The 12477-nt window shown below is 35.9% G+C and overlaps 1 protein-coding gene across 1 annotated transcript in view; it reads left to right on the plus strand.

Moving 5' to 3' along the window:
• CNTN6 (contactin 6) overlaps nt 1–12477 on the plus strand; it is a 273227-nt gene that overhangs the window by 241182 nt on the left and 19568 nt on the right. The window contains 5 exon segments of the mRNA XM_073901777.1: nt 6013–6188; nt 6538–6655; nt 7484–7642; nt 7763–7912; nt 10797–10867. Coding sequence (XP_073757878.1) covers nt 6013–6188; nt 6538–6655; nt 7484–7642; nt 7763–7912; nt 10797–10867 — 674 coding nt within the window.

Consider the following 12477-nt stretch of genomic DNA (forward strand, 5'->3'; position numbering starts at 1 on the left):
TAATCTTCAAAAAGTGCCATATCCTCATCTCTTTAGAAACTGAATGGGAAAGATGCCTCCTTATTTTGTATATAAATATTTACTAATTTCATCATTTTCTGTTTTTCTTTTATTATTATTAAGAATAACAAACAGGAAAGTAGAAAAAATAGTAGAAGGAACTCCTATGCACCCTTCAGTCAGGGTTGTTAATCATCAGCTCATATCCAACTTTGTTTCATCCATACCCTCACCTACTACTTCCTCAACATCCACCCCAAATATCTAGAGGCAAATCATAGACATCATAATTTCATGTATAAATATTTCATAATGTATCTTTAACAGAAAAGGGAATCTTTTTAATATAAAAGTAAAACTAGTTTTCTTATATTACAAAGTTAGTAATTATTCCAGAATTAGAGCTCAAATTTACATGATTGTCTCATAAATATGTGTTTCTATATGTATATGTGTGCTAAATAAATACACTCAGATAAGCACATATGCATGTGTATATGAATGTGTGTTAATCCTCTTCAACCATGACAGTCATATTTCCAAACGTTGTTTTTCAGGATCTCTTATATCCCAAAATGTATTTCTTTTTTAAAGATTTATTTATTTATTTGAGAGAGAAAGAGGGATAATGCGTGCAACGCAGGCACGTGCATGAGTGGGGTGAAGAGCAGAGGGAGAAAGAGAGAGAGAATCTCAAGCAGACTCCCCTCTGAGTTTGGAGCCCAACTTGGGACTTGATATCACGACCCTGAGATCATGACCTGAGCTGAAATCAAGAGTTGGACTCTCCACTGACTGAGCCACCCAGGCACCCCTCTTATATCCTAAGATGTAATAAGAGGTGTTAAACTGTTCCATATCTAGTTAGTGTAGGGAACCTAGATTAAATACACTTTAAGAAGTTTCTTTAATCCAGAATTTCTCTGAGCTTTCAATATGCTAAAATGTACTGTGAAACTCTAAAAGCAGATACGGTATACAGAATTAATTAAAGTTAAATAACCTCCAAAGTCCATTTTTGTGTATTTATTTTTGAAGCATTACCAACCAATGACATTTTACTTGATAGGACTTTTTCCTGGATCTAAAGCATTAGAGACTTTCTAACCATATATTTACATAAGTTGGATTTTTTAAAAAGAAATTTCAGATTCAAATTTCAAAACCTGAGGCAGTATTTCTCAAAGCATGGTCCCTGGACTAACTACATCAAAATCAACGGAAAAGATGGCCTGTTAAAAATCCATATTCTCCGTTTCCTTCACAGACCTACTGAAACAATATTTCTGGTAGGAGTAAAGGAATTCACATTTTTAACATGTTCTCTGAGAAGGTGTTTTGCATGCTAAAATGTTTAAATTACTAGACTAGAATTTCTACAAATACTTAAGGAATTTGCAAGAAGAATGAAATGATACAGAATGAAAAGGAAACAACTATATTTTGTTTTAAGAGAAAGAGGCTTAAAGAATTTCAAAGTCTCATAGATTAGATAAAGTCTAGCACAGTTGACTTCTTTCCTTTTTAATTTGTTATAATTCAGGCCATAATGATCTCACTTATCCATAAAAACCAAGAAGTGCTTTCATGTTAATCATGAGCTTCATGTTATTACACCTACTCTACTGGTAAATATGGACTCCCAGGACGGAAGTAGAGTAGATGTGTGTATATACATCCCTCTGCTCCCTGAGACTGATTTGAATGATTTGAAAAAAAAAAAAAAAAAAGAGTCTCTGATCTTAAAGTTTCTTAAGAGTTTAAGTGTTTGCACAGGAGGACTTGTTAATGAACTAAAGCATAGTCCTTGTTCTTTTCCTAAAATAGCATCGAAGATTCTGTATATTTCTGCTGCACAAGAACCACTCTCCCATTCTCCACAAGTGTGATTTTTGTCTCTGTGGGGTATCCACTTCGAATTCTGAGCCCAGAGCTGTGCGTGGTTGTAGAAAAGAACGCTTTTGGGGAGCAATCAGCAACCCTGTGGCTCTTGCTGAGCCACCTACACAGGATTAGGACAGGTCTGCATGTGGTGTGGCGAGAGGAGACAGTAGTTGAAAGATTCCTTGCCCAAGCACCCCCTCACCCACACAGATAACTCACAAGAAACTATACTCAGATAATCATGTATCCCCTTCTTTTGGATAAAATGTCGATTCTCATAGAAGCTATTTCTTTTTATGTATAATCTATTTTTTCACCCTACAGATACTGGTATGTCTTTATACCATTGCCTCTGCTGCATACTTTCAGTGCTTCCCATTTTCTGTCAGCAAAAAGAATACGTTCCTTAACATGTCATCCAGGTCTGGCTACATCGGTGTGCGGCTCAGTCACATAGGACCCTGTACTGAGAAATGCCCCATTTTGGCATATCGCCCTGATGTCACTGTCTTGAAATTCTTAGTGCTCTTGTCTCTGAGGTTGTACTTTGTCAGTGAAGTCCGATGGGACAGCGGAGCATGCTTGTAGGCAGAGGAAATATGCTGGGTGGTAGCAGGTGCACCTGCTTAGGGTGCAGCAGCAGGACAGGCTCAGGCCTGTTCACCAAGCAGACCGCGTCCACGTGGTTAAGAGTTGGTACCATGTACACCCATATGCCTCATGGCAGTCAGGAGTGCTGAGGCCCTGAGAAGGTGGGCACATCAGGACCTGGGCCCAGACTGGTGGAGGGGATGGTCACAGCAGCCTCAGAAGCTTCCATGGCCAGCTGCAAGGGCCTCAGGAGAACAAGGGACTCAGAAAGCAGTCAGCGCTGGGATCCAGTATGAGGGGTCCGCTTGCCCATCTGTCCCCAGAGTCTGTCCATGTGATCTGTGTGATGTTTGCAGAAATATTAAGTCTTCAACCTGAGCACCAGGACAGGAACTGCCAGGGTTCAGGCAGTAAACTTTGTCAGTAAAGACTCACAAAATAAAAGCCTGCACATGAGCATTGCAATGAGGCGTATCACAGAGTTATTCACATTCTTCAAAGAGTTTAGCATCCCTGGTTTTAAAAAATTGTCCAGCATTGCAAAGCTAATATCCAGAAGCTTAGAAACAGAAATTAAATTTAAAGGTTTTTCCACTCAGTGGAAAAGAACACTATTTTTATACGAAGCTCCAGGTGAACCAACTATTAATGAGTGTTACCTTGTAATTGAAGATAAGGCAACAGAATGCATAAATAGGCATTTTGGATTATACACAAGTCATAAAGGCACTTTCAGTTTCTTGTATAGCCTTCAGAAGTTACAGGGTATGTCAGAAGAACATTAAATTTCCATTGTTTAAATTTACATTTAAAATTTAATTCAGACTTACACATACAGATTTGTATGAAGAGTTAAATCTAGAAAAAATTGTTCTGTGGAATTATCAGCTCTAGATGTTCTAAGATTTATATTTCAAAATAATTTATCAGCACTGTATTCCAATGTTGTCAATCCTATAAACTACTCTTTACAGTTTGGTAACCTTTATATCAGCAGAGAAAGATCCTTAGCAAAATAAAAAATTATTGAAAAATATTTGTGATTTTACATTTGTCATGAGCGACTGATGCCAATTAAATCAATTGAAAATGAAGTTGCTTAAAACATAAATTCCAGTAAGTAAATTTACAGAAATGTGAGAAAAAGCTTAGAGCAAGCAAGATATAACTTTAATAAAGCATTATTTAATGTATTATATAAAACTAACACCAAAAATATTTTTGCAATTTGCAAGTTTATGCTGTGACTCATATTATCACTATTACCCTATTACGTTTTATAAGTTATGCTACATTTCTAAAGCAAGTTGCTTTATATTTAGTATCTTTAATAGAACTTCTTTATTTTTTGGCCAAGGCACCCCACATTTTCATTTCACACTGTGACTCACAGATTATGTAGCTGATCCTAAAGACATCTTAATTATGTCTTTTACTGTGACGATCGCCCACTTTTTATGTCTTTATTGTGACTATCACCCAGCTTCCTATTTCCCATCTTCACTCCTGTATTATACTCTGTCTAATACTAGGATTTCCAGCAAAACGACTGCTCTGCATCTACCATCCACGTTTCGTCTTCACACAGACTCTTTGTAAATGCTCCTGCCTCTCGCCAACATAGGCATGCTTCCCCCACCTGCCACCTTTACCTAGCTAATTCCTTTTTGCCTTTTACCCTCAGCCAAAACAACTCTTTTTCAATAAACTGACCCCTCAGGATCCCCCATTTTAATTTATATTTGATGTTGTTGTTTTTTCCCTCCCGACAGATGGCTGGAATTTGGTAGGTGCTCAGTAAATACTAGTTAATAGATGAATTAACTAGTGATGACATCTAAACATTATAAATTATAATACAAATATTTCTTATTCATGAAATGTTAGTCATTATTACTGTACTACCAATGAGTTATGTATGCAGGGAATGATTTGTCTAACTTTGCTATTTTGTGGTGCCATAAACGGAAGGAGTTGCTGTAATTTTTAATGTTTGAAAATTACTTTAATTGCATGATCTAAAACTTTAAATCAGAGCAGTTTTGCACTACCAACACATCCAATTAGCCAACTCATCCTCCCATAAATGTAAATAAGACATTAGTGATACATTCTTTTCCAAAAAACTACAAGAAGAAAAATATTTTCTAGTTCTAAAAAGGGTTCTCGAAACCCTTACTCGGGGAGAGAAGTGAAGAAGGCTTGGAATTAGGAATGGATGTAGTCCACAAAATCATTCTTCAAACTTTTCTCCAAAAATAATTACAAAGCGTATGCATCTAATACAATAAAGGAAAGAGCATTTTTAAATTATGCAAACATAAAAAATAAATACACGAACATAAAGATATACATGATGTCAGTTGAGTTCGATTTTCTGCATTATATGCAGAAATATAAAATGTGCTTTTATTTTTCCATGGCTCTTTTTATCAATATGTACCTTAAAACCCAAAATTATTAGATCCTACAGGGTTAAACTTTATCTCACGAATGATCTTTAGAGAAAGAGATTTTCTAAGTTCTCATGTCACAATTTTGAAACTTCTTTAGTACGATATTTTTTCAGTATAATTTGCACAAACCCCTAATTCTTGAATGTAAATTCCTTAAAATATATTTTATTTTTAGTAAAATAGTGTGTATCTGAATCGAAATGTGTGCGCAGGGCTTCTTTATGGTTACTGAGTTTGCCCTTTCAGTCAATTCTTAGCCCTCTAAAATTGAAACTATTTATTTTGTTATTAAAAATGTAGTCAGATAGGATCTATCACTATGAGTCTCTTTTAATCAGAGAAATATAGGACTGTCGAGTCCAACTAGAACACTTTTGGAAATGACCTTTGAAACTTTGGTCAGTGAAATGCTAGGACTTGTAGAACAGCGGTTGGCACTGTGACTGATGCTTCTAGAGGGAAGTGTTTTATGACAGATATATAATTCTAGCCTTGGAAAATCTGGATAAGAGAGGGAAAACATACATCTTTCCTCTTCACATTGTGTCTTTAGATAAAATACAAAATTATTATTAGAGGTATGTCAGAAATAGGATAAATATGATATTCACACTAGTAAATATACACTTATGATTATAAATCTCTATATAAACTATTGTGTTAAGATCTTAATGGCATCATTTTTCTCATAGTATATGAAATTAACACGGGCTAGAGCTGCAACCAATGTGTGGACTGTAATGTTGCACCTAGAATTTCAGAATAAAAAAAAACAATAAAAACTGTGTGGTGCATTTTTCATGAAGGAATACTGTCTTTTGAAGTCCACAGTTTTCTATCAGCTATTTATTTTTATATAAAATATGAATAAAACCATGTCCTTTTATTATAAGTAATAAGCTACACTGATTAATGCAGAAACATTTGAAAAGGGAATAGAATTATTCATACTGAATATAGTAGAACTCCAAGTTATATTTATACAATTTCAAGCAATCGCAAAACCATTTAAAATATGTATTTTGTTGCCATATGTCACATTTTATAAGCTTTTTGTAATAATAATACTTTTTCTCAACAGAGAGGACTGTTATTACCATTCCACCTTCCAAAATGGACGTTACAGTTGGAGAGAGTATAGTCCTACCATGCCAGGTGTCCCATGACCCTTCCATTGAAGTTGTATTTATATGGTCTTTTAATGGAGATGTCATAGACTTAAAAAAAGGAGTGGCTCATTTTGAAAGGATCGGAGGAGTAAGTTGATGAAATTTTTAAGTACTTAATAAAATAAATCAAGTCTTTCACATGAATCAACATCTTTCATAATTATTCTCCCCATACTTATTTGCATGGATAACCACTGTTTATGAAGTGCATCTGTTTTTGTTTTATTTTGTTTTCTGTCTTTCATAGAAATGTTTGTGTTCTAGAAGCAATTATAAAAGGGGATAGGAAAAGGGATCATATATGAGCAACTACAATGATACTAGTATATCTCCTAATTTCAGAGGTGTCTCATATTTAATATTTATCCAGCTATAAAAAAAATGGGACCTGCTGGGAATTATTATGATTTTATCCCCCTTTCATTTTCTATCTGCAGGAATCTGTTGGGGATTTGATGATAAGGAATATTCAGTTAAATCATTCAGGAAAATATCTATGCACTGTAAAAACAACTCTAGAAAGTTTATCTGCTGTAGCTGATATCATTGTTAGAGGTAAGCCTAATGATGGGAATAAATGAGCACATTATTTATTCACAGACAGGAATGTTAATAAGTCAGCGGTAGATCTTTGAGTAACCAACTACATCATGATAAAGAAGTGAGATAAAAATATAGATTTTTTTTTATTTTCTAAACTTTAAGACTCCATGGCATATGTAGTGTGGATATGGATATTGAATTGAGTAGGTTTTGTGTATTTTTAAGGAATGGTCAGACTCAGTGGGTAGTGCCAGTCCCTAAAAGTTAGGCATGCCTTCTATTTGTGATAAACCATTCTCATCAGAACAGGGTCAAAGTCATATATTTCTACAGTTCTCTATATAAGATGCATTTACTTGAGTTACCTTTTGAAAAAGGAATATATGAAAGTTGTTTTCAGTTTTTGAGATTTGCTCCCTAACTAATGATAATCATCCGTTCCATGATTGGAATTTTCTTTCTTTCTTTTTTAAGAGGAAGGGGGGGAGGGACCGAGGGGGAGGGAGAGACTCTTAAGCAGGTGCCCACGCCTAGCACAGAGCCCAATATGGGCCTCAATCTTACAACTCTGAGATCATGACCTGAGCTGAAATCAAGAGTTGGTTGCTTAACCAACCGAACCACCTAGGCACCCCAGAAATTTTATAATCTTCAAAGGAAGATTTCTAAATTAGTCTATCACCATGTAAACTGAATTAATAGGGCTTTATCTCAAATAATTTGCTAAAAGTACATTATGTTCAGTATTTTATCTTCTAACAGATAAGAATAAACTGCCCCTATCCCAAATAATGAATTTAATAATTTTCAATATAGTTATCAATGAACATATTTTTCAAGGTCCGCCAGGTCCCCCTGAGGATGTAAGAGTGGAACACATTTCCAGTACTACTTCTCAACTAAGCTGGAGACCAGGTTCAGATAATAATAGTCCCATTCAAATATTTACTGTTCAGGCTCGGACACCATTTTCTGTGGGTTGGCAGGCTGTTTCGACTGGTAAGTGACACCAGTGTTTTCGGGTGATTTTTCTAAAACAGATTTATTTGTTTGTTTGATCGATTGATTGATGTTAAGTGGTGCCAGTTTTGATGCCTGAAGTGCCCCCCCCCTTTTTAGTTCCAGAAATTCTCAGTGGCAAGACCTACAATGCAACAGTGGTTGGTCTGAGTCCTTGGGTGGAATATGAATTTCGTGTTGTTGCTGGGAATAGCATTGGGATTGGAGAACCAAGTAAAGCATCAGAATTGTTAAGAACCAAAGCATCAGGTAAGAAATTAATGTCTTCTAAACATGTGGAAGATCCTTTATGGTATAGTTCTTAAAGAAAACAAATAAGAAGTATTTTTATGGGTCTTGTGGTATATTGGGCCCCAAATCAGAGGCAGGAAACCAGCAGCTTTCATTTTCACATTTTTATATATACAAAGCAAGGAGTATTTTCTCCTAAATATAAGTTCAATAAGAGATGATTGTAGCTAAGCAGGCATGTCAAAAATAAGAGTTTTTCAGAAGCTGTCCTCTCATCTCATCAATTTTCTAGCCAAACTGCAACAGAGAATCTGTAGATTTGTACATGCAAATGAGTTACTGCTTGTTTCATTAAATGTTGTAGCCAAGAATTAATTGAGACTCTGTAGGTGCAATCAGCCACACATTTCCATCTATTTCTCAACTCTGACCTAGTTGCAGCTTCATTGAGCAATAGTATAAATTCTTTCCCATGCAAATGAGGTAAATCCTAAGCTCATTTAACAGAAGCACTAACTGAGCATCAGTTGGTTCACTGAACAGCAAAATACAAGTGGAACCTGGCTCAGAAATCACCCCTTCTTAAGTTTTTTCAATGGATCCTCTTTGTTCTACCCCTAAACTTTACATTCAGGGTAACATTTGATCTGCTTGCTGCATGCAGCTAACAAAGTTCACATTCTTATTCAGTCATGTAAATGAGGGATCACTCTGTTGTCACTGGCTTAGCTTAACAAGCACAAAGTACTTCAATTAAGTGTGCACAACTGTCAGATGTCATTAAAGCTTTTTTTCAAATTAAAGATAATGTAAGTATTTTCCTTATAGGATTGGGACTGAAAAACAACATATTTGACAGTACGATCTTAAATGAGATCATCCTAGAAGTTTAGAGCTGAGAGGAGTATCTTTCATTTTACAGAAGAGGAAAAGGAAGACCGGGATCTTAGCTGACTGTTTCAGATAGTCAGGATTTGAACTCAGACCTTCAGACTTGGGCACTGGCATTCTCCATAACCATGGGTCTTAACCTAGATGAGCAAGAGATTGGCATAAGGAAATGTGTTAATATAGAAAGTCCCAGACCGTACCATAGACTGGCTGGAGAAGACTCTCCCAGGTGGCCTATGACTCGCTGTTACCTTGAGTTTTAGGTTGTTTTTTACAGCTGATTCATATCACGGTAGCTTTGGGCAGGGTTGACTCTAACTGTAAAATTTTACAGTAAAGCTTGTGCACTACCTTCTATTGACCACTAACACTCTTGTCTCAGTAGCATGATGAGACCTGGTGTTCATAATAATTACCCCGAGTTTCCAAATCATACTGAAGTGTGTCCTTTTTTTTTTTTTGGTAGCTTCTTAAAGACACTTCTTCTCAATATGGTCTTGGGTTTAGTATGTTTCATTTGAAAAAATAATTTAAAAAAGGAGTTTTATTGCCCAGAATATTGGAAACTTTGTAGAGAGTAAATTAAAGTATAATTTAAAATAATTTCCTTATGTATCTACACTATTTAATGGTCCTGGAAAAGTGTCACTCTAAGTTGTCAAGTACCAGAAACCATGCAACTGTAGAACCCACACAGATTTATGTGTTTTTGGCCAAAGGCCATGGAAGACTTAGAAAATAGGGTGTAAATACAAGGCAATCTTTTAAGTGCATTGTGATGATCAAAGCAGACAAAGGGCAAATTTGAGTATGAAAATGGGTAATGTCTGATAGGTGCTATTATTAAAAAGAACAATTAGACTATTATATCACTATATTGTTTATAAAGTTAAACATCTGTATCAAATGGCAATAATTAAAATAAGCAGTCTAAATTTGTCTGCATGGTCTCCACAGTGGGAGAAAATTTTGAAGTGGGCAATTAAATATTATATATTTTAATTCCTGCCTACCAGTCAGTAAAACCCAGCATACCCAGGCACTTCCCCCCCCCCACCTTTGGATCTTGATCAAAAATGACCAAATATAGATAATTACATATAATTCAACCTTTAAAAAGTATATCATGCAGATATATCCATTATCACAGATTTAGGATACATCTGCCATTATTTTGTGAAAAGGATTACATTTCAACACTTTCACATATATAAAGTAAAACCCCGTTCTGGTTATATACTACAACACCCACACATACAGCTCTCATTAATTTTGTAATTTACCTCAAACTACTTATTATTTGTCATACTAGTTCTCACAAGGGTATACGTGAAGGGCATAATTGGTTTTCTAATTCATAAAATTGATCAGTGTCTGGAATGTTCTACCACAGAGCCTTAGAGTCCTAGAGTTAAACGGAGAAAATCGCCTCTGTCACATCCTTGACAGGATGGCACGTGAAAGCTTAGAGGAAAGTCCTTTCTGTTCTGTACTGAGAGAATGTGAGATTCAAACATAGAGTTAGAATAACAAGAATTTATTTACTTATCTATTTTTAAGAATGCATTTTTAAATGTTAAACTATCTTGATGACAAAAAAAGAAAAATCATTTTAGTTTGTTTATTAAAAAAAGAATTAATTAATAGACTGCCTCAGTAACTTGTTTACAGCACAACTGTATAATTAGGCACTAAATCAGCAGTGTCACTGTTACCATCTGAATGGAACATCATTTTGCCAATTAGTAGATGATGCATAATAATGTCAAATACACGATGTTACTCGATTTTTAATTAATTTTGGAGCCAGGGTGCTCATGTATCAAACACAACTGTGTCCTCTCTCTTAGAAATTTGGATATGTGTAAACATAATTTATGTTCATTAAAAATGCAAGACTCTCACAATGTGCAGCATGAGATTTTCAAAGGTGAAATCTAAAAACAAAATTCTTCCTAATGAAGATGTACTTTAATAATTGCCATCCCACATTTCTCTTGGTTGCTTTCAGTCCCTGTTGTGGCACCAACAAACATCAATGGAGGTGGAGGAAGTCGGTCAGAACTCGTCATTACGTGGGAGGTAATTTTCTGTCCAACTGAGTTATTTTGAAAGAAAAAGATTTAGCTGGCCAGGAAGAATACTGAAAAACAAAAAGATTTATTTGATCACTACTGAGAATATATAAAAATACATGGTATGAAAGACTCCTGATGATGAATTACTTAGAGGAGGTATTAGAAACTTTTATTTCTACTAATGTGAGAGAGTGTAACTAACTCAACACAGTTCTCTCCCAAATATAAGAAAAACAACTTCAGGGTTTATTGAATGTTTGTCAGTAGCATTTCAATTGTTACTTGATGGACTAGACATTTTTGTATTTATTACTTCTGGAAATAATGCTCTTACACACAGTTAGACTCCATAGAGTGCAGGTGGAAATAACTCTTTTCCTATCACTGTTCTTTAAACACCCCTGCGTCCAGACAAAAACTTAGGCAGATGGTATAGCTTTTATGGCTCTTATTCTTACAAATTAACATATAGGCTCATTTTTATACTTATTAAAAATTTCAGCCTGGTTTGTTATCATAAACTCTAGACTTTTCTCCAACCTAATGTTTTTCGTTTCCAGTAGCTTGGGCTTGCCACAGCCTGAGGATTCCACAGTGTGAAAGGGAATGTATAGTCAGTCTCCATTCTGCTGTTGAATTTCTCCTTACCTAATCCCTATGTTACCTCTTGCTTCTCCGGAGTTGTGGTGGGTTAGGGCTGAGAGAAGAGGAAGAGTACTGAACAGGTCCTGATGGCTGGTACATTTGTAATTTGACTTTGGAGTACTCCAGAAGTGGCAAATGGCCAGACACTTTTTTTTTTTATTAAGTTTTTAATTTTGATTCCAGTATGGTTAACATATAGTGTTAAATTAGTTGCGTGTACAGTATAGTGATCCAGCAATTTATACATTACTCAGTGCTCATCATGGTAAGTGTGCTCTTTAATCCCCATCACTGGTTTCGCCCATCCCCCCACCCCATCCACTTCCCCTCTGGTAACCATCAGATGCTGTTATTTTATAGGGTAGTTGTTTTTTTGTTTGGTTTTGTTTTTTGGCTGGGGGGTGGGGCATCCAGGAGATCCCTCACAGGGAACTTCTAGTTACAATTCCTTGGTGCAAGCCCAGCTGGCTGCTGAAAAGTCTCAGTGCCTGGGGTCTGGTGGTCCATGTCCAGTCCCTTCTGGTGGAGGTTGTCTTTCTCTTCTAGATGGTCTCTGTAAGATAGAGTCCCTTTCAAAGCTTCTCATGGGTCCCTTGCATGGGATCCACACTTACCCTCAGCAAACATATCTTTGTTCTATGTTCAGCGGGAGTATAGTGCATGCCTCTTAGCCTCTCTCTTCACTCTGCTACCATGTGTTGTCCAGATCTCTCTCTCCTTTAGAAGTTTCTCAGGCATTGTCATTTAAAAGAACCTATCTGTCCCAAATTCCGGAGAGCACATACCAAGTGGTTCTTTGTGAGGCCTCTTCACTTGGTTAGGCAAAGAATGAGAATTGGCCCCATTACTTTCCCTTGGTAGAGGGGTAGGAATGCACAACTTTTTAAAACAACTCTCTCAGAAGAAATATTTTCCTACTGTTCTCTCCCTAAAAAAACCGAACACTCCTTTGATATACCGTTGTCATAG

Source organism: Callorhinus ursinus, unplaced genomic scaffold (assembly GCF_003265705.2).
Source record: "Callorhinus ursinus isolate GAN/ISIS: 27379988/994484 unplaced genomic scaffold, GSC_fseal_2.0 scaffold15, whole genome shotgun sequence".
Taxonomy (NCBI): domain Eukaryota; kingdom Metazoa; phylum Chordata; class Mammalia; order Carnivora; family Otariidae; genus Callorhinus; species Callorhinus ursinus.